The sequence below is a fragment of the Corvus cornix genome, chromosome 9 (genome assembly GCF_000738735.6).
Source record: "Corvus cornix cornix isolate S_Up_H32 chromosome 9, ASM73873v5, whole genome shotgun sequence".
Lineage (NCBI taxonomy): Eukaryota > Metazoa > Chordata > Aves > Passeriformes > Corvidae > Corvus > Corvus cornix.
In genome coordinates, this window is record NC_046339.1 from 14,798,451 (window position 1) to 14,826,302 (window position 27,852).

General features: G+C 39.3%; 1 protein-coding gene and 1 long non-coding RNA gene across 11 annotated transcripts in view; one reads left to right on the forward strand and one right to left on the reverse strand.

Moving 5' to 3' along the window:
- Positions 1-26,008, reverse strand: part of LOC120410461 — a 39,214-nt gene extending 13,206 nt beyond the window's left edge. For 3 of the 9 annotated variants that reach the window (XR_005602626.1, XR_005602625.1, XR_005602627.1), the window contains exons 1-7: positions 25,924-26,008; positions 20,486-20,620; positions 16,551-16,677; positions 12,322-12,659; positions 10,171-10,253; positions 4,199-10,077; positions 2,482-2,613 (exon numbers count right to left, since the gene is read on the reverse strand). This is a non-coding gene — a long non-coding RNA (uncharacterized LOC120410461). Of the gene's footprint in view, positions 1-2,481; positions 2,614-4,198; positions 10,078-10,170; positions 10,254-12,321; positions 12,660-13,920; positions 16,531-16,550; positions 16,678-20,485; positions 20,621-25,923 lie in introns of those variants that run through there. The other 6 variants (XR_005602632.1, XR_005602631.1, XR_005602630.1 and 3 more) reach the window with 6 other exon arrangements.
- PCOLCE2 (procollagen C-endopeptidase enhancer 2) lies at positions 3,666-26,533 on the forward strand. 2 transcript variants are annotated; one of them, XM_039556791.1, is made up of 9 exons: positions 3,666-3,886; positions 4,876-4,984; positions 12,428-12,683; positions 14,318-14,442; positions 17,369-17,505; positions 18,782-18,936; positions 22,137-22,220; positions 24,226-24,393; positions 25,974-26,533. In XM_039556791.1, exons 1-9 carry the CDS (start codon positions 3,780-3,782, stop codon positions 26,108-26,110), a joined length of 1,278 nt encoding a protein of 425 aa, XP_039412725.1. In that variant the 5' UTR covers positions 3,666-3,779; the 3' UTR covers positions 26,111-26,533. The 2 variants fall into 2 exon arrangements, with proteins under 2 accessions (XP_039412725.1, XP_039412726.1); XM_039556792.1 differs by having other exon boundaries at positions 3,668-3,859.
- The last annotated feature ends 1,319 nt before the right edge of the window (positions 26,534-27,852 follow it).

Genomic DNA, 27,852 nt, shown 5'->3' on the forward strand with positions numbered 1-27,852 from the left:
TTGATAGTATTTATTCCAATTTAAATTAATTTCACAGTGTCAGCTGAACAAGGACCTGTACAGAAACACCAAGAGAGCACTAAGAGGTCTTTTGCTATGGTACAAGGTATTTTGTGCCGGCCACTCTCCACAGAGAAAAGAAGATTTGGTGAGAAGCCTGAAAGCTGAAGCATAAACTAAACTTCATTTTCAGTCAGGTCATCAGGCCACTTTGGCTGCTGCACAGCAATATCATGATTAACTTAATCACAGGAAAGATGTCAGGGATACATGGAGCCACAGGCGGTTTGCATCAACATTTACAGAGTCTTTTCAAAGAACATCTCAGGGTTGCATTTCAGGAAGAAGCTTCCACTTTCCACTTCAGTAGTTATCTCATTTTCAGGCAGACAAGGTCTCATTTGCCAGACATTCATTAGGAGATTTGTCTCTTGTTAGCTTTGTGTACAAAATATCTTTCTTCAGTGACTGATAGGGAGAAGCCCTCAGCCCTGGATCACCAGCATCACTAGCTGAGCCCAGGATTGCTGGCAGCAGCTGGTGGGGGAAGAGGGGTCACTCGGGCTGCCCATTTCTGCCAGACTGCTGCAGGAGGCAATGACACACTGGGACAGCAGGCATTTTTTATAATTACTATGGCACTACTCCATAGTTCATATATTAAATATCTGTCACTAAAGATTCATCATGCCTGAAGATACATCACCTCAAGGCATGTGATAGAAAATAGTTTTTATTCTACCTTCAAAAAGAAACTACTGTAGAAAACTTGTGCTGCAATGTCAACTGTCAAAAGTTAGACCTTTTTTGTCCATATTAATAAAGACACTTTGCTTATGCAACTCCATACTATTTTTGTCACATAACCTATGCATCATTTATGCAAAGAAGACATACACAAGGCAGCATAATTAAGGTTGCATGAGACTGTAAATCTGCCATCTTTTGGGTTTGAGCCAAAAATTCTATCTGAATTTATATCCACTGCCTACAAACAGTTCCTGACTGTGCATTCCATGGTTTCATCCCAAAAAGACAGGGACTCTAACAGATGCTGATTGAGTAGCTTCCTGACTTCAAAAATGAAATATCATCAGTATATGAAAGGGTTTATTTGGTTTGGTTCCCTGCAAGAGTAGAGGACTGGGCTTGGTGAAGAGGAAAGGTCACTCCTGTTTCTGTGTTCCTAACAGATTTAGCTGAAGATTAATGTCAATGCTAACATGTTTATTTATGGGTAACTACTTACTGGCCTTTTACTTTTCTGTTCCTTCTGCAGCCATTGATGGAAAGCAGCCAGATGCCTCTGGGTTAGCTCGTGGGTGAATTCCATCTAGCAACATCATTTACATTTGGTAAATGCAGTTTAATTTGAGAGCCTTGTTTATAGTCTCTCATTTACTGCTTGTGGTATTCATAATCTATTTAATAGTGGGGCACTAAAGAAGTACTTGAGCACATTAGATTTAGGGTGTTTAGGGAGCACACATTTAGGGTGTGTTCCCAGACAGGCAGTGACAGGGAGTGATGCTGCTGTTTTCCCGATTGGCAAAGGTGCAGGAGCTTGGCTGCACGGGCTGTGCACGGGCTGGGGGCTTTCCCAGCAGCCTGTTCATCACCTGAATTTGCTCAACAAGCCTGAAATGCCCCATTGCTGCACAGATCTGTAGATATGCTTGGGTGGCAATGCAGAACCTGTTAAGGTGTTAACTGTTCAGAAGTTTAAAACTACCTTTAGATGAGGCAAAAGTCTGCAGCAACCCCATATAAAAGGAGTCCTTGGACATGTAATGCATGGGAACTAACAGCTTTTGTTAGTGGTTTTGCATGGAGCACAGCTCTTCCGTGGATATGAGGCCTGAAATACTCTTTTTATAAAATAGACTGTCTTCTCTAGACTAAAAAAGATTGACAGAAAGCAGCAGCAGGGAATACGTGTCTGTGCTGTGAAGATTACACAACTTTCTGTCATACACATTGACTCCCAGATCTACTAATTTTTATTATCATTATATTACCTTCATGACTATACCAATATGCCAATAAATAAGTTAAGCTTTTAGCTGCTAACCAGCATCTTATTGGTCATGGTGTAAGTAAATGTCTCCTTTTTAGTTTTCTTACTTCCCATTTCTGTCACTTAAAATCAGTTCAAAACACAGCTGCAAACAAAATTTCTGCTCTGACAATCTCATCATCTCTGTTTCCACAGCCCCCTTTTTGTGAACGGGACTCCCTGCCCCAATACTCCACCAAGCCTTGCCTAGATGTGTCCTGCTCCTTCCTTCAGTCCCACTAGGGGGGTCTTGGGACAGCCTCTCCTCAGGGCTGCAGGCCAGGCCCTCTCACCTGGCTGCCAACACACCTACATTCCTAAAAAACCTGGGCCTCTGCAAAACCCACACACTCCCCAGCCTCTGCTCTTTCTTGTCTTCCAGTGCCTCTGTGCAAACAAGAACACTGTTGACACCTCTTACTCACCAACCATCTTGCAGGCTGTCTCCAAAGATCTGGGATATTCCAACAGCAGATGCACCTCTTCTCACACAAAAGTCCTCTTGGGAATTTAGCAAGCATGGATCCCGGTTAGTCTACTGCCTCCTTCACCCAGCACTGCGGAAAGGAGAGTACAGGTATCACATCTGCTAAACTGCAGCATCCACTTTCTGTTTAATCCTCAGAGCATCCTCTCTAATCAACAGCAGTTCTTCAAAATCTTGGTAGTGGGACCTTCTTTGTATTTTGCAAGAATAGGCATGTTAAGTGCTTAATAAATGGGCTAAAAATAAGAGAATAGGTTTATATTCTGCCTTATATGCAGGAGAATTTCCGCTTAGTTTCTCTAGTCTTTGTTCAATTGGCTGTGCCTGAACACTTCTACAGACTTACCTCCTTCTCCTGCAAGAGGCACATATGGGAAGAAGTATTTAAAAACAGTAAGAGGAACTGGCTTTTTTTAAACCAATACTCAGAAGATAAATTATCACTTATTGACATGATAATCTGTATGTCATTGTTCAATAGCACTAACAATGTGAGGGTTTTTAAATGCCATGTTCAATAAGAATACTGTGCTCAAAATAAGAATACTGACTTAATTTTTCATTTCTTTTCTCAGTCAAATAACTTTGGCCCAAATCCTATAAAACACCCAAGTATTGAGTTCATCACTGTATGCTCTGCCACAGCCTTTTAAAGAGTATCTTTCACAGCCAGAGTGAAAAGGCTACTAAATGGGTCAGGATTACCCAGTGGTAAACAAAACGAAGCATTTCAAGTTTACTTTAGAATTTAAATAAAGAAGAAATTTCAAAGTAGGATTACTATTTTTCAAGCTTTGGCGAAGCTGCAGACGATTGCACAGCCAGTAACACTGAGTTCATTCATGCCCGGGACAAACACCCGCACTGTGCCACCTGAGGACGGCAGCGGGGCCGCGGGGGGCCGCGGGCTCGGGGCGGGGCCGCTGACGGGGGGCGCTGCGCTCGGGCAGCCCCCGCGGGCGCAAACTGCGCGGAGCCGGCGGTGCCCCCGGCCGGGGCCGCAGCCGCCGGGAACCATCGGGGCGGGGCCGGGCACACCCGGGGCAGCGCCCGCGCCCCGCGCAGGGAGAGAGGGCGGCCCTGCCCGGGCCCCTGCCCTGCCCTGGGGGCGGAGGGCCGCGGAAGCCTTTGCCTCCTCCCCCGGCCTCGGCACTCACAGAGGAGCAGGCGGCTGTCGGAGCAGCGGCTCCGCGGCCCCAGCCCTAGCCCTGCCCCAGTCGCCGCTGCCGCCCTGAGATGCCTCCCACCGTCCCGCTGCTGCTGCTGCCGGCTCTGCTGCTGCTGCCGGCGGCTCGTCCCGCCGCCCCCCCGCACAGGTACCGCGCTCCTCTGTCCCCGCACAGGTACCGCGCACACTGCACAGGTACCGCGTCCCGCCGCCCCCCCGCACAGGTACCAGGTCCCGCTGTCCCGCACAGGTACCGCGCTACCTCCCCTCCCCTCCCTCTGTTCCCCGCAGTCGCGTTCCCACCGTGCCTCCGTGGGGTGCACGGGTGTTTCACTGCCCGTGAGTGCCTCAAGGCAGGAGTGTTTTCCACGGAGCCTGGGACCCTGCGAGAGCAGCCTGGTGCCGTGTGATCTGTAACCTCTCTAACATAACGGTATAATACGGTGTGGCATCCCGGTTTCTAAAGCTCGGCAGGGCGTTCGCTCACCCTCGTGTCCTTAGCAGTAGCAGTGGCTCCACACAGGTTTTCCAGGGCTCCTCGCGTGTCCGTGCAGTGTGTCCGTGCGGCGTGTCCGTGCAGTGTGTCCGGAGCCGGCACCGGCACCTGAGCTCACTTGAGCTGAGCCTCGAGCACAGCTCGGCCACAGAGCTCAGCACCAGGAGCGGGGCTCAGTGTGGGGTGGGTTGTGCTACTGAACTACAAAAAAGTACCAGAGACTTCCTTGATTAAAACATAAAAATTCAAAGCATAGAAAGGAATGAGAAGTAATTTTTATATCAGTGCTATTTTAACTAATGTTATATGTGCTATAAAAAGTCATTGCTAATGACTTTTTCATAATTATTTTCATTATAATAGCGATTTGCAATGATGTATCACACTGGCACACGTTTGCTCTTATGAAGTAAAAAAGGAGGGAGGGATAACAGTCTGTGCCAACCCAGAATTAAGGCCCAAGTAGTTAATTTTTTCTACACCTAAGTTCACACATTAAATTGAACATTCTATGTCAATAGTGATACTATGTAAATAATTAAATGTTTCATGTTAGCAATGGTTTTAAGTATTTAAGCTGTTGAGACAGTTCATGCCTCTTGACTACTATAGAAAGAATAAATGAAATATATTTAAAAATTAAGTACTGTTTTTCCTGTTATTCTCAGGCCTACATTTACATGTGGAGGAGTTGTATCTGGAGAATCAGGGTTTATTGGGAGTGAAGGATTTCCTGGCGTCTACCCACCAAACAGCAAATGTACTTGGAAAATCACAGTAAGAATTTTTAATACCACAAAATCAGGGCTGAAGATAATGGACAGCTATTTGTTGTTAAACTGTGTTTTACATAGGGTAACATATGTGCAGTAATGAACACAGTAACTCAAAGTAGCTCAACTGTCTGCAGCTTTTTAGGGTTGATGTAATATGATAATAGTGGCTGAAATAGAACTGGCCTTGCCTCATGTCAGAAGCAAATTTTCACTGATTTCCCTGATGCACCTCTAATTGTTTTAACTTAACCCACTTACAGGCAAACATCTCCCTTTCCTGCCACTGCAGAAAGTGACAGTGAGTTCTATCAAAGAAAAGGTTTGAGGTGGAGATCACGAAAAGCAAAATTTCTTGGCAAGAAGACATGTAAAAAGTTTCAATCAAACCCAAAAAATTCAGGAAGGTTTGCTTGAAGTGTGCTGTTAGCAGTGTTCTGCCAGCCAGGACATCTGGAGTCTGTCATACAGCAGGCCGACAGCAGTAGGGAAGTGTCGTTACATTTATAAATGACTATGTGAAATGGAACCATGTGGTACAATCAATGTTTTGATGCTGAAATGAGACTGTAGGGCAGAGATATCATATTCACGGACAACAGATTCCATGAAACAACTAGGACTAAATACTCCTGTTCTGGATGTCCTTATACACAGACTCAGAGAAAGGGATGTGAGTGAATGATTACTGTTCCTCACATCTGCACAAATTAAACCCTCTGAAACTGCCCACCAAATTGCCTCTCTTTTTTAGGCACGGTTCACCAAGAAGTCTTCTGACATTTGGGCCTACAGAAAAAATAAATATAAGTATATAAAAAAATAAGTCTTTGTGTTGACAGGATCATTAAAGACAACTTCAGTTCAAAGACTGCATCACAGGCTAAGTGTTGGCAGGAGAATAGGATATCACAGGGTAATTGTTTCCTGCTACTATAGAGATGCTGACGCAAAGCAGGAGACATTGATCTGTTTACAATGTTCAGTTTAAAACAACTCTTGTACCAAATGAGTGATATGATTTTAATCATTATATATGAAAGATCCCAGTGAAGCTGCAGAGTTGCTTTCTGCACCTTTCTGTTGTGTTATTATTGGGGCCTAGTTAGAGGTTACCTTTGATCCATGTCTGACCTCATCCAGAAGAGTCTGATGTGAAACATGGTATATGCCCATAAACTTGCTTTCTTGCTATCGAGGGGCTAAGGTGACAGCAATCAGCATGGCCCACCTCACAATCTGAAGAGCAGATGCAAGTTACATTTGGAATCATACACACATGCCTTTAATAAAAGGGAAAAAATGTCCAAAGTTAGGTTACCTATATAACTCAGATGTTCAGAAGTTTAAAATTGAATCTGGAGGGGAAAAATTAATTTTGCTTATAACAGCATTAAGTTTTTACCATTAAAAAACTTAGATAACAAATGGAGGCAGCACTAAAGAAACAATTATTGAATCATGCCATGTATCTGCCCTTCATATGGGGGATAGAGGAAAAGAACAAATGATTGTACTTAGAAAGTCCATACAGAGTGGTTTCATTGCAGACTTTATGTGGCTGTTGCTAACAAGGTGCCAGCATCCCGATTAGTCTGGGCATGGTGAGAAGTACTACTCCAAAGCTGTAGCAGAGCTGTGTCTGCACTTGAGCTTTCTTGACAATGGGAGGAACTGGATGGCTTTTGTCATTTTGTGATCACCCTGACTCCCAGTTTTCTGCTGTGCTGTCATTTGACTGCCTCCTACTTGTCCTCTGTAGTTTGCTCAAAGCCACAGAAGGGCTGCACAACTGGAGTAGTCCAGGTTTGCTTGTGCCCTCATCTCATTTAACCCCTGTTTCATTAAACAATATTGTTCACTAAGCCAAGCTGATTTATTTTCCCCCATCAACTGTAGAACACTCTGTGTCTTTTGGGTGTGCAGGAAGGATGCAGGGAAGGCAAGGACTACAAAACTTTCAAGACTAAGCCTGTACTCTCTTAAAAAAAAAAGACAATGGTTTGCCAAACTGCAGCAAAGTAGTACACTCAAGGGTATGGTTAGCCTGAATTTAAGCAACAAAATCCTTTCACCAAATTCTGCTGAGGCTCAGAATAGCTTGCAATAGCACCCAAGTAAGAAAGCCAGTTACACTGCCATGAAGAAATACTCTGTAGTTACTGTTAGTCTTCTTTGTTTAGCATCTGCTCTTAGAAAGTGACTAAGACTTTTTGCCTGTCCGTTTTAGCCAAGGGCTGTGAACACCTTCCTGAAAACACTCTGCTAATGCAGGATCTGACAAGTCTGCAAGACTGAAAGAGACGTTGATTCACTTTGTGTCTGGGTCACGAGAAGCACGAAGCTGTTGTTTTCTCAATTACAGGATCTCATCATCTGCACAAGAAATGCACAGAGAGGCAGAATGAGAGCTAATTTATTCTTTAGAGGAAAATAGGTTTAGAAAACATTACAGGTAATACAGATAAAGCAGTGTAGCATTCAGGTATCATCTGAAATCTTTCCAACTGGTTTGCTAAAGCTGGAAGAGTCTCTCTGACTCAGTTCTGTTATTTCAAGAGACTGGGACTTTTTCAGCTGGCTAAAGAAAACAGCTTCTCTATTCTAAGAGCTCTAAGAAGTGTTCAGCACATGCTTGTGGTTCTATTACTACCCTGGCAGACTACCCAGCAGCTTTTCACTGACTTCGCTAAGAAGTCATTTGTAGAGCTATTTCCTTTCCTATAGTAATGTATATAGCTTTATCTAAAATATGTCATATACACTTACTTTTAATACTCTGTAATCCTTCTTGGCCATTACCTCACATAAATGTGTCACATAGTCCAAGAATCTGGACTGCTGTCCTGTGTTTATCTGGCAGACTGCTTAGTTCCCATAAAACTCCAACAACTTTATGTGCTACAATAATACTGAAAACTGTCAGAGTTATGTAAGGTTATGTTTTTATAGGTTCAGGAGCTGCGTTCCAGCAGGTTTGCTGACAGTAAGCAAGGTTTGAAAAATTTACTTATCAGGGCAGTTGGGAATCTGCCCTGAGGGAGCAGAATATTTTAAATAATTTTTTCTATGTTTTAAGCATTCATTTTCCTATATCATTGTAAAACTGCCCTTCCAGTAGAAAATAGATCTTTACACATGGTTGTATTGCCAGAAAAGAAAGAGATGAACAAAATCTAGTGCCCTTGTCAGGAAGAGCAAGCTAATACAAATTTTTAAAATTGGAGCTAGAGAACAAGCAGCTAGGCAGAAATCATGGTTCTTCCCAGGTGGTAACTCCAAATAACTTCCACATTGATTCTCAGTAGAGAGAAATAATACATTTGTCTTGCAGGTAGCTGATGTGTTTTTCAACTCTACCTAGGACTGCTATAGCAAAACATACAATCAGCATTTTGGTATTAAACATATATCAAAATATATTCAAGCCAACACAGGTTTAAAAGTTAGGCAAAATATATTTATGAAAGTTGGCACTTAAGGGGTTCTCTCCCCCAAAAAGATTATTTTCAAAGTAAATAATCTAAACCACATAATTTTGATGAAGAGGGGTTTGTATTGTCAGAACAACAACAGAAAAACAGCTTCACTACTTTAAAGGTAACTGAACTTTGATTAACATTATATGAAATATCTGCAATGAATGATAATGAATGAATGATAACCAAAAACAAGCTAAGGACCTTATTTTGAGGTGTATTGTATATATGGAGTAATCCTGCCCTTTTGAAGAGGTTAGTAATCTACACAGATGATTTTAGGGAATTAAGCTCTACAAAAACTCCCTCTAAAAATTCCTTTCTCCTTTAATAGGAGTAAGGCATCCTTTGCATGAGTTTAGCATCATAATTTTTGAACCTAAATAAGTTGATAGAGTTAAAATAAGAAGGGAAGCAGAGAGTGAGTATGGGTCAGTTGCCCTCTTCGTGACAAGGAGAGGATGAAGTACCTCTGTTGTTGAAAGATACCAGCTGGATGGATAAAACAAAAATAAGGCACACCCTGCAGATGAAGCATCACATCATTCTTCCTTTCACTCCTCCCTCTTCTTTTTTTCTTTTCTTTTAAGAGCTGAATTCCTTCCCAGTTCTTCCTCTGAGGTATCACATCTTCTTACTGCATCAAGGCTCAGATGTGGCTCAGAGTAAACAATACTGAGTCAGGCGGGCTTTTTCTTGCTCCCCTGTGTTTCTCATGGAACAATATTTTAAATGTCCTGGGATAAACACTGGCAGATTTTAGCACATTAGTTTTCAACATTTAAAAAAGCAAAACGGTAGAAATCAAAGAAAAGTACAGTTTTGCAAAGATGCGTGTATTTAGCACAAGATTTCTTGGCAGTAGCTAGAAACTTGAACAGCTGCTGCTAGAATGTGGAGCCACCATCCTCTGCACTTCTGATTGTCATCTACTCACATCACAATTAACTGATTTACATACTGGAACAAATTTGTTATTTTTGTGAATGACAAATATTTTAATAAGCAAGTATATTTTTTAAATAAAGTAATACCAGTAAGTAGTGACTGTAATTAAGGGCCTGCCACATTTCTTTAAATGACTTACCTCCCCAAATTCAGCTGAATGTGAGCAAGGATTATTCTGACAACTAAAACCTGCAGTAGGCTCTTTGTTAAATGTTCATGACCATGTGGCTGAGTTTTTCCTACACATTTTTTTACAGACTCATGAAACAGAAGTCAGTACATCTATGGGGAACAGTCTTGACCAAGTTCAAATAGACTAAACTGACAGAAGCAGAGATGAAAAACTACAATGAAATATAATTAGAAAGTGTAATGTTGTATAGTATAGTATAGCCAGTGGTGGAGAGAGGAGAAGGAAGCACAACACTGCACGGAATGACTTATACCATGAACCAGAAAACCTAAGACTTGAGTGAATGGCTGTCTGCAGTTCGGAGTTCGGCAGCTTTGCCAGTGTCCTCTCCCTCCTGAGCAGGGGTCTGTTCCACATCCTGGTTCCCTCTGTCCCCCGTGGGGCAGCAGAGAGAGCAGAATATCCAGGGGTAGGAGTGAGCACTTTGAGGCTGGTGTGAGTAGAGCAGTGCTGGGTCAGTGCACTCCTGGAACAGAGCTGTCAGTGAGAACCATCAGCATTACTGAGAGGTAACCACTTGGCTAAATCTGAATGCAACTCTACAAGGACAGCAAAAAGACCTTTTCTTACCCCAGAACCAGCTACCTCTCACATTTCCACTTCCTTCTTCAAACTCTGGGAGAGAGCAGGTATATTCAAAGAAGCAATTCAGGCTGAGAAAGTAGGGAAAAATCTCATAAGCATTGATAAAACTGTTTAATCTAATATGCTAGAGCAAATTCTGCTCAGCTTTCGAAAACAGGAAGGAAAAGGGGAAACATATTAAAGATGGGCAAGTTTTAGACAAAGCTGCAAGACACCGTTGTGGAATATGTTAGACAAACTTAACTGTAGGCATGATAGTTTACTTTAAAACATGATGACCTTTAAAGGTCACCCCCTTTGCGTCATGTTGTACCAGTTGTACAAACTTAGGAAAATGACTGTTCCACCCCAAAAGACCATAGGCTATTTTACATACATACTTCTGGAAAAAAGGCTTCTGTAATCTAACTCCCTAAATTTGACTTTTTCTAACTAATTTTAGTGTCAGCATTTCTGAACTGAGTTGTCCAGTCACACAGAGTTTGTAGCATAACCATAAATAATATCCAGGTCTTCTGGCAGGAATACCAAATTCATTTTAGCTCATTTTCTGTTAAAATGACCATGCATCAATGGTCCTTAGTGATTCAGACAAGAAGACAAGTGAATGCAGTAAGAGATTTAGATATGAGAGCAGTGATTCAAGGAATAAATTCAAGATTAGATGAGTTGTGGTTTTGATGTAGTAGTAGCAGCGATGCGTATCAGCACAGGGGACCTGAATGCATTTTTGAGAGAACTTTGAACTTAAAAGGAAAATACTCTGAAACCAGCAGCAGCAACTGCAGTGGAGCTGGTCAGCCGGTGGGCACATGGAACCTGGGCAGCTGAGAACAGCTCAAGCAGAAGTCTGTCCTGCTGCAGGATCAGTATCAACACTGGACATAAAAGCAGCTGCTTTTATGAATGAGTATGAGGGAATGAGTAACCTGAACACACCTACAGCACATTTTTCAGTACATCTAGAACTGCTGCCTCTATTAGTATCTTCTGTGGGTTAAGCAGTCACTTTCATTTATAGCACTTCCATCTATACTTTACAAGCAATTTTTAACTGTTGAGACTCAATGTTAGAAAAGTTTGACAATTTCATATAGGAACAGTTTAGTTTTAGTTTATTTCAAACCAGTGTTTTAAAATGAGTCGCTGTTAAGGAATGAAAAAAATTCATGAACTCTTAAATAACATGGCTTAAATATGAACTTAATGCAGATATATTGTGTGTGTTTAAAGCAGAAAATTATAGTAGTGTCTCAGTAAAGCAGAACAGCTGCAATTATTTTAATAGCTAACCACTCTACCATGATATGGATTGAATGAAGATAATTACACTTGCCTGTCTAGGGTCCCTCTATACTTTAAAATACTGTTTCCCTTCTTCTGGTTCTGCTACACAGCGTTAAGTGCTTTATTAGAATAGTTTTCACTTCTCAGTATGCTGCTTTTTCTCTTAAAAGCTTGTAACTGTATCCCAGGAAATGTTCTCCTCTTTGTAAACTATTATGTTCTCTTAATTTACATCCTTCCCTGTACTTGTCTCTTTTGCAATGTCCACAGATGCAGACATGTAAGAAGATTTGCCCTGTCTTATGTTTCCTCAGATGTTTCAGAAAACAAAGCTCTCTTCTATATTGAAGACACCCACTAATGGTTCTTTTGAATTCTCTGTTTATAGTTGTCTTCCCAAATATAATTCTTTCACTGCAGCCACTCCAGTAACTAAATATTAGGGTTGTACAGTTAGCTGTAAAGTTTCCATTTTTATTTATAAATCTGTGTGTCAGTAAATAAAAAACATCCTTCAAACTATGAAACTTGGTAACACAAATCAGAAAGAGATGCCATTTTGTTTGTTTAAAATGGTAAATTGCTTGTTCAATGCTTTTTTCATATTAATCTCATCCTCCTCACCTTACTTGGTGACAGGGAGCTGCATGGCTGATTCCATACTTTCAGCAGAAAATAAGAGAAACACGGCAAGCTGAACTGGTTTATAATTAACTGCATGAGCCTAGAGGATACTCTGGATCAGAAATAAGATAATAGCAAGAGATGGCCAGAGCTTTGTATTTAGGATTGGTCCAAGTTACTTTAAAAACTGCTTTGCCTGGAATATAGTTGACAGACAGAGCTTACCTGAGAGGAAGTGAAGGGTGTGAAAACAGTCATGCAAACAGTAGGATGCAATAGACACGTGGTCACACTTCCAGATGCATCTCTCCATCCTTCCCTCTCTCTGCAGGTCCCAGAGGGAAAAGTGGTGGTTCTTTCTTTTCGATATTTAGACCTGGAAAGTGACAATCTGTGCCGATATGATTTTGTGGATATATACAATGGCCATGCCAATGGACAGCGCATCGGCAGGTTCTGTGGTACTGTGAAACCAGGTGCCCTTGTATCCAGCAGCAATAAAATGTTGGTGCAGATGACTTCAGATGCCAATACTGCTGGAAGTGGATTCATTGCAAAGTTTTCTGCAGCAGAACCACATGAAAGAGGTAATTAACCATTCATTATATGTGCTAAAGACAAATATAACTGTACAGCTCTATGCAGAGCCACATTATTGCTTAAAAAGATGTGGTGCCAGAGATATTAAGGATGTGCTATTCAACATATTTATTAATTACATTGCTTAGCAAAGTGTAACTGTTTAGCCATCGTAGTTAATCAAGCAGTAAAGAGAAAGGCTGACTAGTCTTGAGTAGTGGAAGAACTGTGCCTAGTAGTAAACTGGCAATAGCTAGTCATTAAAAGGGCAGATGAAATTCAATATAGATAAATGTTGCAAAAAAGGGGAAAACACCCTAACTTTGTGTACAGTACAGCAGGTTCTGGACTGTTACTGTTTTGGAATGAGATGTTAGGTTTAAAATAGATGATTTATGAAAACAGTAGCTGAGCATCAATCCAGTGCTTAATAGGTATCAAAAAAGAAACAGAAACTTAAAATTTTTACAAAATAAAATAAAGACCAAACAATAACAACAAAAAATTATGCCGTTATAAATCCATAATGCATGTACATCTTGAATAAAGTGTGCCTTTCTGATGTTCCCATCTCAGAACTGAATATGATAAAATTACCAGAAGGAATCAGAGACAACAAGTATGATAAGAGTTAAAAGAACATCACATACACAAAGATCAACTGCACAGCATGAACTTCTTCATGCTGGAAAAGAGAAGGTCAAAGGGACTGTAGGAGAGGGCTTTAAAGTCATGACTGGTATGGAGAAGGTGAATGGGGACCACAGTCCATCTCTTCTGATATAAAAACCAGACAAGCAAATGACTGCGAAGGAAAGGAGAGGGAGCTTTTTCTCTGTGACCCAGAGGTAGAATGCTGTGCCAGGGGATATTGTGGATTGCCCATTTCTACCCTGGTTTAAAAACACTTACAAAAACATATCAAAGCAAAATTCATCAGGTATTATTAAACATAAAGGCATTGCCTGGTGCTTGGGAAGAGTATGACCAGTGAGAGGCTGGGAGGTCAGAAGGAGGTGGTACTGCCCTAGTTAGTGACTCTTTTTCAAGGTTTTTGCTATTGGATAATATCAGACTAGACAGATTGTTGGGCAGACACAGTGCAGGTGATGAGTAATTTATCAGCCCTTCAAGTTGTAACCTTGTATCAATGATTTCTTGAAAGATATATTAAATAACTGTGACCCAATACAGTTAATTTAATCAAGAAGGTTCATAATAATATTGTAAATAAGGATTACATACCTGATGGAGTTCTTTAATTTGGAACCGAGGGCAGGAGAGGAAGAAAAAGACCCTTCTCCATCAAGAACACCACAGGCTGCAGTTCCTTTGGGAATGCCTGTCAGCCCCACCACCGCTGCCCCATGGGCTGCGGGGATGGCTCCTCCAGTACCTCCGGCTTCTCCTCCTCCTCCAGCCCCAGTATTTGCAGGAATGCTCCTCTCCCTTTGTTTTGCTGCCCTTTATTAACTGTGTTTTCCCAGAGGTGCCCCCAGCTGAGCCGGAGGGCTCGGCCGTGTCTGTGGTGGGGCTGTGGCAGCGGCGGCCGGGCTCCCTCAGCGAGGCCCTGCAGCACCTCGGGGCGGCACCAGCTCCCGCTCCCGCCGTGCTCAGGGCAGCGCGCTGTGCTGCATTGCAGGGGACCAGTACTGCGGGGGACGACTGCAGAAGCCGTCGGGCTCCTTTCACACGCCCAACTGGCCAGAGCGGGACTACCCCGCGGGAGTCACCTGTTCCTGGCACATCGTGGCCCCGAAGAACCAGGTAAGGCGCTGCCATCGCCCTGCTGGCACAGCTCAGCTTCCAGTGCTTGCAGGGACCAACACCTCAGAGCAGCCGGCTGCCCGCGCTGCCCTGGGATACTGCAATGCCACCTGGCTGATACCAGGCTGGGCAGGGGCAGCGAGCACGGGCACAGCTACGCTCCGACCATCCCACCTTCCTCTCCTGTCTCGTCCCCGTGGCTCCTGTGCTTCCTCAGCAGGGCCACGCTCTAGTATTCTCCCCTAAACGAAACCCATTAAAGCTTCTGTGATTGGTGAGGCTTTTAAACCAGGGGGGTTTAAAAGTTTTTTTGCTAATTTAAAAAATACCATGCAAATTAAGTTAGGGCAGGTGATCATCTCAGCACCAAACATGATGATGATCAGTGCTGCATTTAAGTCTAACAACATTTGAGCATTTTTGGTGTTGCTGCAGTTTATTATTGAGGTACCCAGGTAGAGCTGATGAGTTTATTAAAAGCAGTTTGTTTCTTTTTTGTTTTTTGAAGGCTCCACATAACATGCTTGCTTAATTAGCCAGATGCTATGAGAGCATATGTTACCACTTCATTAAGACCTGAGGAGATGTGACAGCAGACTGAGAGGGCTCTTGTGCCATGCATGGCAAACACAAGTGTGTTCCCTACACTGTAGGGCTAATCTCAATCCTAGCTGCACATTTTCTGGTTGCCACTGAGCCATCTGCTCTGTATCCTAGCAGGAGGTCTAGTGATTGAATGTTTTGGTTGACAAGCATGTTTGGTAGGTTGCTTTTCTTGCCACATCCAGCTTTTAAAATTCATTTACATATAAAGACAACTTTCCTCTTCCTCTTCTGCTCATGACTAATCCTTGAAATAAAAAAAGCTGCCCCAGATAAATATATTCTTCTGATCTTTCCTACTTTTCCATTTACCAAGACAGTTCCTCCCTTGAACTGAAGCAGTGTGTCAGCTTAGTCTTTCCTGTAGTCCTTTTTAATCCACATTCCTTGTTTGCTAGATACAGGTCATTTAACAATCCTATAGATAGGCAGTGATTTTTAAACCCTTATCTGTAAACTGCAGATTACTTTGGTTCTTTCCAAATGTCTCTCAATAAGCCTAAGAACTTTTCCTAAGCTCATAGTGAAGATTTAAGAAAGGCTATATAGGCATAAAAATAAGAGCATTATATCCTGTGCCTTTTGATGATTCTATTCCATAAATCTACCTGTTCCCAAATATATATTATTCATGTACTGCAACAATGGTTGTTTGCATGGAAAAAAGGCAGAATTTTGACAGTGACAAAAGCCGTTTTCCATGAAGTAGTGAATAAGCATCTCTCTTCAAGTGCCCATAACAAGCTCCCCAGTCTTCCATTTGCCAGAATTTAGGTGCCATTGTCTCTATTTGCCTTTCATAAGCACGTGAGCAATAAAACAAGGCACTCTTATTTTGTTGCTTCAAATACAAACCAATTGCTTCATTTATTACAGAAGATGAAGGAGCTTCACCTGATTATGAGGAGCTTCTATTCTACCATGAAATACTTATTAGTGCAAAGTGCACTTATTGAACAACAGTAAAGTTGTTATTATGGCCTGCTCTTTTGCCTGCTATGGAAAAATTCAGCATTTCCATTCCCAGTTGCATTACTTCTTTCTATACCATCTTTTTTCATCACAAGCATGTTATTCAGATGGGTATTCTATTTAAAGTGCATTTTTTCATCATGATACTGAGGGTTTTGAAACAAGCCTGTTAGTCATCTCTGAAACCAAGTCCCCCAAGGTTACTTATACTTCATGGGAAACAAAATTATGCCTTAAACATCCTAATAGTAGAAAACTATATCCAAGCAAAACTAACACATCAGGTGATAACAGGCTATCATTACTACGTCAGTAAATCAAATTAAGTATATGCCATGTACAAATGACTTCTTTTTCTTTGTACAGTCTTAGAAGATTTAATACCATCTTTCTTTGAGTCAGACCTTTAAAAAGGTTGATCGACAGTCAACACAAATCAGTGTTGCCATTCAACTTATTTGTGCTATTTATGGGAAGGTGATTTAAATACTGTTGTGCTTCATCTAAAGAAGCAACCTAAATGCATATATTACCTCGGTTTCCATGCAGCAGTTAGGCTGTGTTTCCCTTCCTTGCCACATGACTGACAGAGTCATTCTGTAGGACTTCATTTCAGAGTAGCAGATTCCATTTCTGTTTTCTTGTACATTGTTTTTCTTCCTTAAGTATAAAATTCCATAAATAAAAGTCATTGGAGATAAGCATAAGTACTGGAAATACCAGAGTTATACTAGTTCTCATTTATGACTTGTAAAGCCTCAACAATTACGGAAATCTGACATGGAAACACAGTTCTTTTAAGTACTTACTTTCTCTTGATTTTAGTCTTACTATGTGCTAATTTTCTTTTTATCAACATTTTAATTTCTAATGTTTTTAATTCTGCATCACGTATACACAGCATTGGCAACCACAGTGATTCAGGCCGTGCTGTTAATGAAGCCAGTGAAATGGCTCGTATCAACGTTGCCTTTGCTTTTCCTTTAGCATATCTTGAATGATGCAATGACATTAAAAGCCCCTTTTCTGTCGTTTACAGTTGGCTGTAGTTATTTTAAGAGCATTGTAACACCTAACACCTACTATAATTCACTCAGAAAAATAACTATCAGAAGCTACTTGCATACATTTGAGAAGAAAACATTTTACAGAATATTAGAGTCATATGCTGAACTATTAGTTGGAGAGGCCATGTGGATTAAAATACTTTACAATTAAGTGGATTAAGGAATTTTCCTTTATAGAAAGAAAAATTAAATAGTACTTCATATGAAGATGTCATTTACTACCAGAAGTATTAATAAATTCTGCATGTCAAAACCTTAATGAGTTATTTCCATTTTCCCTTTAGCTAATAGAGTTGAAGTTCGAGAAGTTTGATGTGGAGAGAGACAACTACTGCAGATATGACTATGTTGCAGTGTTTAATGGTGGGGAAATCAATGATGCTAAAAGAATTGGGAAGTACTGTGGAGACAGTCCACCAGCGTAAGTAACTTCCTTTAATTGTGAACTTCACTACCACTATGTGTCATTTTGCTAACAGTTTTGTACTAAGCTTCTAAAAGATTTTATTATTTAAATTAAACATGGCATTTTCTACCTCCAACTGAACATCTGGAAATTGCTTAGTATCTTGTCTCTCTCTACGTTTTCTCTATTCTCTCTCTCCATGACTAACCCTGGCTCCAACCCATGTTGTCTCCTGTCCCATGAGCCTCATCAGACCACTGTCTAACAACACCAATGCTAATCCCAATGCTATTGATAAAGCACCAATAGTAATGGTAGCTGAACATTAACATAATATGTATGTTTTCATTATAGATACTGAAGTACAAGGATCCAGCTGAGCTCTCTAGCCCCTTGGCTCATTCCTTACTTTATCTGACTCATTTTCCTCTCAGCCACTTTTTAAAAAGACAGGATACACAGACTGGGACAGATTTTTCAGATTTGGCCTTATAGTCCTGGTGTTCAGGAAGCAGAACAAAGCTGTTGGCAGCTGATAAATCAGTGCTCTCCTATGTCCACAGGCTGTGTCAATACTGCAGCGAGGGAAGTCTAGTCTGGGCAACCACCATGGCAGCTGTAAATCCAGAGAATTCCAGTTAACCAGCCCCTTACTTTTGGTTATGTCAGACTCTGCCATCAGAGTAAACTGATTTCTGAAAATCTGCCAAAAAAATGGGAAATGATGACAAGTTTTTACTTCAAAGACCTCATTAAGTGTTTTGAAGAAGTCCTTAATAATCAAATCCAATCATTAACAAAAAGTGAGCCCACAGAAATAATAACCCAAACCATTTTATTTTTGGTGGGTTTGTCGAAGAGTTGCAGAATCCAATACTGTATGATTTTTCATAGGTCCTTCCAACTGTGCAGTATCTTTTTCATTAAACAAAACCAAATTTTTTAAAAAACCAAACATTTACTTACTTCCCCTGTGTACTGAGGATTTCTTCAATGTATTTTCCTACTTTCCTAATCTGACCACTTCCATTTTATGGAAGTGAAGTCTGCAGTGAATTCACACAGAAGAACTTAACAATACTCATATTGACATAAACTTCAGGAATCAGAGTTTTAGGTGATTCATGGAAATGAGTTTCATCCTCAAAACACCAGTGTGTGACATGCCAGCAAAGAACCACATATCTTTCAGAAGTAGTCTGGAGTATTTTTTGTATTTTTAAAGAATGTTATTTATGCTTTTTGGCTTTGACATCCAAAAGAATGGAAATATTTTCTTTTTCTATTTTAGGCCTATTCTGTCTGAGAAAAATGAGTTGCTTGTTCAGTTTTTATCTGATTTAAGCTTAACAGCTGATGGTTTTATTGGCCATTATAAATTTAGACCAAAAAAGTTACCCACAACTACAGCTCCGCCTACAACCACAACAGTCCCTGCTACCTCAAGTAAGTCTTACTGGCTTTATTTCATTTCTTAGAAAAATTAATTATTCCAGGAGAGAGTTACAGAAATACAAAATAGAAAATATGCTAAAAATCACATGTTTATGGTTTGTTAGTATTTCAAATGTTGAAGGAATTAATTAAAATTAATATACTCAAGGGAGTACCATAATATACTCAAGGGAGAATCTACTTAACATATTGAAATGAAATCTATCCAGGCAAGAGTTCAGTATAAAAGTAACTTACTCAATCTGAGAAAGTTTTCCTGTCTCTTCTCAATTTTGGACAGTTAACTAACACATTCCGTAGAAGAATGGATAAGCAAATTTCATTTGAATAAGAAGTTCCGAATATTTCAGGAAATAGTTTTATTTAAAGGAACTCTTTCTCCTATACAAGTTGATATGTAAAAATCTTACTGTATTTTTCTTCATATAGTTATTAAGATCAAGCAAAATTGGTATGGAAGCCACCTGAACCCTCTTCAGGTTCTGTCAACACCCTGTCAATATGACACTCTCCAAGAATAATTTTTATTTGAAAATATTCAGGGATTGGAACTTACAGAGAAATATGTCTCACTAAAAATAAGTCTCCTTTTATATTTAAGACTAGACAGCATGTATGAAAGATCAGAGTTGGATTTCTCTGAAGGTATCACCAAAAATACCTCATTACTGAGATACTGAGGGGATAAACTCTTAGAATTTCTATAACCTGAATGTGAGAGATTTCAGACACAATTATAGGAGAAAACCAAATTATTTATGATGTTTTTTCAAGACATAACCTGATTTGTACTTAAAACACATCAAAAGTCAGGGCAGTGATGGCTTGTCAGCAGGAAACCAAGAAGCTGTGGTGCTTAAATACTGCTAATGAAGGTATTTAAAATAGATTAAAATAAACATTATAAAAATGAAACCATAATGACCTGTAAATCATTATTATGTGACTCTTACTCTAAATAATTCAGTTCTTTTTCACTCTAAAGCACTTCTTAACGAAGTTGTTGGTTCAAACATTTGGTCTCAAGTAACCCAGGCTGTCAATAACCCTGTGCTGTGTTCTGCCAAGAGAGGTGAACTGTACCAATTAACTCCAAATCAATTTTCGTGACAACATCAGTGTTAGAAAATAAAAACATGCAGATTCATCTGAGAGAGGACAACAGAGGGAAGGTGTTCAAAAAGACTTGTCAGGCAGACGGAAATAAGAAGTCCTTTCAAGGTCTGATCAGTTTTGCACAGGGTAGGCATTTCTGATCTTCAAAACAAACCAAAGCAAACCAAACCTCTACAGTTTAGTTACATTTCTGAGCAATTATTGGCATTCCAAAGTGTCCAGTTCAAATAAACTCAGCTTATTATCTTGCAAATCAGATCTGTTTAAACTTGCACAGAACTCCAGGCATGAATAAAATATTAAACTTTAGTAGGCTCTTTCAAGAATTACGTCAATCTTTATGTAACATAAAAATATTAGTACTTGCAGAAATAAATAAATGCTATAAATACATTTGTAAAAGTAATGAAGATTAATCCAATACCTGTGGTGAGGTAATTGACTTCCTTATATCATTGGATCAAGTCATGCATTTTCCTGTCAGTGTGGCTACATGAGAAGTGGTAGTCAACTGAACTTCTATTTCAGTTCTTCTCCAGTTCACGTTTTGCTAAAGTACCTTACAAACAGAGACAGCCTCTACTGAAAAACCATAGCAAAGTTGGTCACCAAGCAAAATTTATTAAACTAAAAAAAAAAATTTAAAAAAAAGCAGAAGAAAGAAAGAAAAGTGCCCTAAAAGGACCAAACAAATATTTTGTAATGCATAATCCCAATTTTAAATTTAGAAAAATCAGAGCACCTCAATAAATTTTTAGCAGCTACCATGCTGGCATGTGCCTGGAACTCATCTACCTGCTGGATTTCCTACCCTCCTACTATGGACACTAACTTGAAACGCTCAAGGAACATTAAATTCTTAAATTTTGGTGTGCGTTGTGTAGCACTGAGATAGGAAGCACTTGTCGGACCTGTACCATTGACATAGTAACTTGTTCTTTAAAAAGAAACAAGCCAACCCAAAATAAATAAAAAATATGAAGCCCAACCTTTAAACTTTGGATTTGAAAGGCAAAATGATGAACAGTGCAGATCTTCTAACAGTCATGGTCATTGCACTAAAAACAAAGTAATTTTGATATAATTTGGTTCATTCTTAGAAACTTGGAAAATTATATAAAGACTCAATTCAATTAAAAAGAAGTACAAGTATAAAAGTATAAATTACTGATTGAAAATTAGTCAGAAGTTCTTTTTCAAAAAATATAGGCTGAATAAAACATTCTCAAAATTCTCCGTTCTAAAATAAAGTAAACTGCAAAAATACTTGTCATAACTAATTTAGTTTTTCTTGGAAATTAGGGCTATATAGGGATCTGTGGGTTTTTTAAAAATCTGTCAGTGTCACCTCCATGTTTCCAACAAATATGTCACTGACCAATTCCAAACAAATTTGAAAAGGACTTAAAAGCCTTAAAGTACTGCATCCCAACATGTTACACAGAATGACACACAGAGATGATGAACATCCACCCAAGCAGGAAAAAGATGCCAAGTGTATTCAGTTGTTTATAAAAAAAGCATTCCATTTCAGAAAGGAAATGTCAAACCCTAATGTTAAATACATACTTCAAACATTGTGTTTCAAATTGTCATGAAGAAAAACTATGCAGCACTACCTGACATGAAGCTATGTGAAAAATTTGGGGAAAAAAGGTCAGGAATTTGAACTCTGATCCCTTTCACCACAGTGCAGTAATTTCCAATAAAAGGCCACCCCCTCCCTCGGAAGCGTTACTGTAATATCATGTTGTGATACTTCAAGTGTTCTACTAGGGCTGTATGGCAACAGCAGTGAGTTACAGATTTAAGATCCCATGCAAATCTTGTGTAACATCCCATTCTCTCAGGTCACTAGAACAGACACAGCTGAGACACCTGAAAAGGGGATGAAATGGAGATGACAGCAGAGAAAAGGCATATTGCTACTGTGTTCATCCCATGAAATGCCAGGTCTAGTTCATGTATACATCAGGATTATTCATCTTTCTTCTTGTCTTTTTTAAAACATAGTGCTTTGCATTTGTATCAAATGCTTCATTTCAATTTCAATTTACTTTTTGCTCTTCAAAAAGTTGTGAAACCTACAGTTGCCCTGTGCCAGCAGAAGTGTAAAAGGAGTGGGACTCTGGAAAGCAATTATTGTTCAAGCAACTTTGGTAAGGGAGCAAACTTTCTTTTTAATAATTCATTTTCTACTGTGTTTTTAGACTCAAGGAAATTTTACCAGATGTAGTTCTGAGTTAACATTAATATATAGGCTGTATTTTTACACCACCTCATGTATGTATCTGACATTACTATCTGTGTTTCATTCAGTACATTCTTGGTGATACTCTGAAATAGGCACTGCACAGATATCTGAGACAAACATACTTTCTCAATCTGAAAAGCAAATGGCAATGTAAGAGAACTGCAGGATTCATCAATTCAGTTACTGTATTGTCATGTCCATTTTCTGTAACCAGCCAATACATGTTATGCTGCACCTGCTGACTGTTCCACAATTCAGTGTATAGATTTCCAAAATAATTTGACAAGAAATTAGAAGGAATGAAGCTTTTAAGCACTGCTATCTGTACACAGACATAAATCAATCAGGAAAAATGGTGTCTGCTGTGTATTAGGATGGCATTGTCACTGCTGATCTATTCAGTTATGTGTCAGGGTATTTTCCCATATTAATACTGGAAGCTTTTTTTAATCCCCTATAACATGCCTGGAAATTTGATGGGAAAACTCCCTGCCACCACCCTTTGTTTGTTTTAATGTGACTCTGTTACTGCACTGCTAATCCCATGAGATTTGAGGAAATCTGTCTGAGGAATATGAGGGCAGCTTTGCCTGATGTTGCCCAAGCAGCAGTGGAGGGCTGTGGCTGTACCCTGAGTCAGGATGGAGTCAGGGCAGCCCCTTCCCACCCTTGACCACCAGCCTCTTTTAATCTGCAACTGGTGCAGGCTGGTCCAACACAAAAAGAAACAGGGAAAAAACCGAAACCATAAATGATCTCCTCTTACTGACCACACCTCAGCTCTTGTGGCTTATGGTAAATGATACTGTATAAAGCTTGTTTCTTTCCTCTAGCATCACAGTAATAAATAATATTCTCTTCTCCCACCTTCTGTCAAATACTTGACATTTTTCAGTCTTTTCCGTGACAGAAGTGAAAGTAAAAATATTTTATATGCTACTGTGAATGCAAGCATATCCTAAAGTAAAAATAAGAAGTCTGTCATTCATAGAATATGATTTATTCTAAGTTTATTTGCAGACTTCGTGATTTTAGAAAATAATAACTATTCCTCTTTCATCATGCATTTCATTTTATTGTTTCTAGAAATATAGCTGCAAAACCCAGCACTTTAACATCCGCAATTCTCTCATGATTGAACATTCTATTTAATTAAAAGGTCTGCATTAAAGGAAGATAATGCAAAAATTTACAAAATCCCAAAATGTGAATTATGAAGTTTTGTAAAATAAATCTGGCTGTACATACTTGGTAATTGAAGATCTAATTTATCCTAGGATGTAATATCTAGTTTAAAAAGATGACCTGAGAAGAAACCAAATTGTTAATACCAATTACTATTTCCTTTTGATAAATAAAGATGGCTTACAAGTTAATTTAGTTATCCTAGGGAAAAGAAAGTATCTTGATTTTCATACTGAGAGGTCTTTGGGAGATAGGATGGTCTAATCTGTAACTACATTCAGATTAAAAAAGCAAGTTTGTATCAGGCTTCAGAGAGATCAAAATCTAGTTCTTAAGGTGTTAACTATTCCCTGCTACTCACCTGGGAGTGTCAGAGAGCTGGGAATTCAGATTTTTGCTATAAGAGTTTCAATTCAACTTCTCCACTATTTGAAAATGACTCATTAAAAGTAGTATCAAATTGTATTGTTTAACTGAAATCAAACTGGGAACTGGGCTTGCAAGAGACTGACACATTGTAGAACAATTTCATATTTGGTGCCACCAAAATTTGACAGTAGTGAGTTAGTTATTAGCAGTGATACTCATATTTTTAGTATATGTTCCCAGTACTGTTTGTTTTCTTATTAGGGACTAATATACTTAATAAGTTTTTATGATGCCTCAAAATTTATGTGTAAAAATAATAAAAATGTACCAAATACATCAAATGTCTTTTCTTCCAGTAATAACTGGAATGGTAATCACAGCAGTAACGCGGGCTGGCAGTCTGCATGCAACAATATCCATCATTAATGTATATAAGGAGGGAAATTTAGCAATCCAGCAAGCTGGCAAGAATATGAGTGCCAAGATTCTTGTTGTGTGTAAGCAGTGTCCTCTCATCAGAAGAGGTAAGTATACAGTAATAACTGCTTTGTGTGTTTATAAAAGGTAACAGTTATATAAACTACTATTTGAAATATAGCCACAAAAATCAATAGAATTACAGCAGTTTTTTCTATAATCAGCAGTTAGTATTACAATCAATTCAAAATAACCAGGGTTTTATTGCATTTTTCTGTTTTACTGAAAAAGAATTGGGCTCACTTAGATCAAAGGAGTTTGAAAAACATTTTTTCTTTAAAAGCCATGTGATGAAAGGTAAAATCTGATTTGGGTCTCTCAAATGAAGCTGAGATAGACTTTGTTTTTATATGTGTGTATTTTGGAGCTAGTTTTCATACACAGTTATTTAGAAGGGAAAGACAACAGCCTGCTAAACCTAGCAGAGCAGTATCTCACAGGAAATGGCAGAAATCAACAAGTTCCACTGTTGTGTATCTCCTGAAAGCATTAAGCCCACTTTGTATCTGTAAACAGCCAGTACTGCTAAAAGCTACTTTAAATAGTATTATACAGAGACCAACCAACATAAATTCCAGTTAATTGTGGCAAAGGTGTTACAAGAAATACTGCGAGTATTTTTCATCGAAGTAACTAAGTAAAAAATAAAACCATTTTTAGCTCTGCTTCATAAGTAAACAGGTAGAACGTGAGACTATAAATGGAGCTACAGCAGGAAACAGTCAATTTAATAAGCATCAAAAAACCTCTGATATCATTCTAGATACTACCAGTGCTTAAGCATATTAATTCAAAGTGGGCAGTAACAAAGTGAAAAATCATTATCAGAAATTAGCTTTTGCCTCTAGTTATCTGAAAACTACACACTGGGAAACATAGTAATATCCTTGGTGGAACAAACTCTCCTTTTAGGCAGACTTCTGGCTCCAAACCACACACTTCCGTTTCTCATCCTAAATCTCAATGAATTATTTAATAGTTATTACTTAATATCTGAACTTTTCTGTTTATATCCCTTTATATTCCTTCCAACCCAAGACTTGCAAATCCCCAACCCTTCTAAGGCATAAAAATACACAGATCCAATTGAATTCTCCAAAGCCAGGTCTTACCACTCATTAAGTCCACCTTGCCTGAATGCTTCTGTATATATCTAGACAATATTTACATCTTTGGAGAGAGAAAGGGAATGAAAAGATTTAAGTGCATTATCACTTAGGGGCATTAACCCACAAGCTTTCACACTGAGCAAGTGTGAAAATATTCAAAATTATTAAGACACATTCCACTCTGGGTGACAGTGGTTAGGTTACTCAGTGTTTACAGACACTTTCTAGTGCCTTTCAGACTCACTTGACAGTCTACATTTAAAAACTATCCCCTATATATTTAATTATGTAGTAGACACTTAGCTGTGTATCTGCTTGATTTTTATGTAACTGTAGTTTGTGGTGTAACAAGCATGGCAAAGATGGGTAAGGGAGTACATTCTGCAGGTTGGAAGGAAAAAATGTTAGAAGGCCTTGGTAACAAACAGTGCAAATGAACAGAAACCACAGGTAAAGAACTATACTTACTAAATGATGCCCCAGATTTCTGTCTTGTAATCCTTTTCTCTCTCTTGTAGGTTTAAACTACATCATCATGGGCCAGGTAGAAGAAGATGGTAGAGGCAAAGTCTTTCCCAACAGCTTTGTCATGAGTTTTAAGACCAAGAACTCAAAGATCCTAAATGCCTTGAAAAACAAAACATGTCAAAATTGAACTCTGCAGCTGCATTCTATCATCTGTTATGAAAAATCATTTTAACTTAGCATAAGTCATGGAAGTGCAACTGACTGCCAACAGTAAGACCACACTGACCCTTCCTTCCCTCCCATCCACCTAAGCACACCTGGCACAAAGTGAAATCCATTACCTGTACAAGATGGGAACAGACCCTCCTAAGTCTGAAAGCTGAAGATCTGCAGCACAGTCATCTGATCTCAAACATACAAATTCCAGTTACTTGGAAGATGTTAATTTATAACTGTCCAATTTTTAAAGGAGTTTTGTACGTAAAGTAAGAATTCCAAGTGCAATATTTATAGCAACTCAGTTTAACTTAGCTTTTTCTAACGTTGTTTTATTACATGGATTTCTGCATTATTATCAGTGCTTAATAAAATATTTTAAGATTAAATCATACACCAACTAGTTATTCATTATTTATAAAGTGGGGAAGCTAAACAAAGAAACTGGTATTTTATCATTTACATGCTTTTGATGGTTTGGGTCTTGCACATTAGAACTGACACTACACTTCCTTGCTGATTAAGGGTCTGATTTTCCTTACACAGAAGTCAGTGAATCATTGATCTGAAAAGGAACTCTTCGAAGAATTAGACAACTGTAAAACAGCGCCATGCTTTTCTCCACTGATCACTATCTAGTTAGTAATTGTCCCTACTAAGTTCTGTTTTATGAAGTGGTAAGGCACATATAGAATCTAAGATCCCTTTAAGTATTTGTTTTCCTTGTATATAAATACCAGGCCAGAGCTCTTTGGATAATCTCTGGCCATGGGCAGGAAACTAATGAAATACACAGTCCCTACTGGAAGTACCCATCACTTCTTCCAGCAGTGGGATGCAGATTACTGTTCTCTTCATTGATGGATTCTCACATGCAATGCCAAGAGGCACTGCACAGTGCAACTCGGCAGCACAGCAGCCTCTCTTCAAAGAGGCTGTGCTGGCAGCTCACATCTAGCAGCTCAGTGCTTCAGCCACACTTCAAAGATTGCATTGCCTGACTGACCAAACCAAACAGCATTTCTCTGTGGAACCAACAGCAACATTTTTTTGCAAAGCAGATGTAGTTTTGTAATTTTAAAACTTTTAAATCGGAATTTTAATTTTCCAGCATTAATTCCTATGCAGATTAAGGGATTTTATGCACAGTGCTCTCTGCATTTCTTGGCAGCAGCCTGGGGAAAAGCAATGTGGAAATCATGCTTGGAGCTGTCTTGAACTACAACCATCTATTTTTATTTATGATGACATGCCCATCTGTCACGCAGCTTTTTTCAGTGAGGCAAGAAAGGTCTGGCAGCTTATTCATCGTCTACCAAATGGAAGGTAGGGAAAGCTCCTGCCTGCTCTTCTCAATGCTCCCTTTAGACCAGTTCCTTTCCCCAGTTCCTTTCCCAGATCAATGCACTGGTAGCAGTAGGCCTGAAACAGGGAACAGAGGAACACGGAGCAGTGCCAGTTTTCTCAAGTAAGAGTTGGTTACAAAGCACAGGTAACAACTGTTACAAGTTTTTAAATGCAGTTTGTAGTGACTGTAAACTTCAAACATTTAAAATCCAACTTGCAACCAAACAACCAACAACACGATTTCTGAAATAATTTCTATTGAAATAACAATCAAGACCATAGTTTAGCAAGAGCATAAAGTAAGCTGATTTCCAGTAATTAGTGATTTGACCTTCCTGCTCCAAATGCAGGTATGAAAATTTTCAT

What these genes read in the sequence shown, in the direction of transcription:
- PCOLCE2 (XM_039556791.1), top strand. Translation starts at nt 3,780, where the DNA reads ATGCCTCCCACCGTCCCGCTGCTGCTGCTGCCGGCTCTGCTGCTGCTG. An exon ending in AATGTACTTGGAAAATCACA is followed by an intron (nt 4,985 to 12,427) that starts GTAAGAATTTTT and finishes CTCTCTCTGCAG; the next exon opens with GTCCCAGAGGGAAAAGTGGT. An exon ending in GTGTCCTCTCATCAGAAGAG is followed by an intron (nt 24,394 to 25,973) that starts GTAAGTATACAG and finishes TCTCTCTTGTAG; the next exon opens with GTTTAAACTACATCATCATG.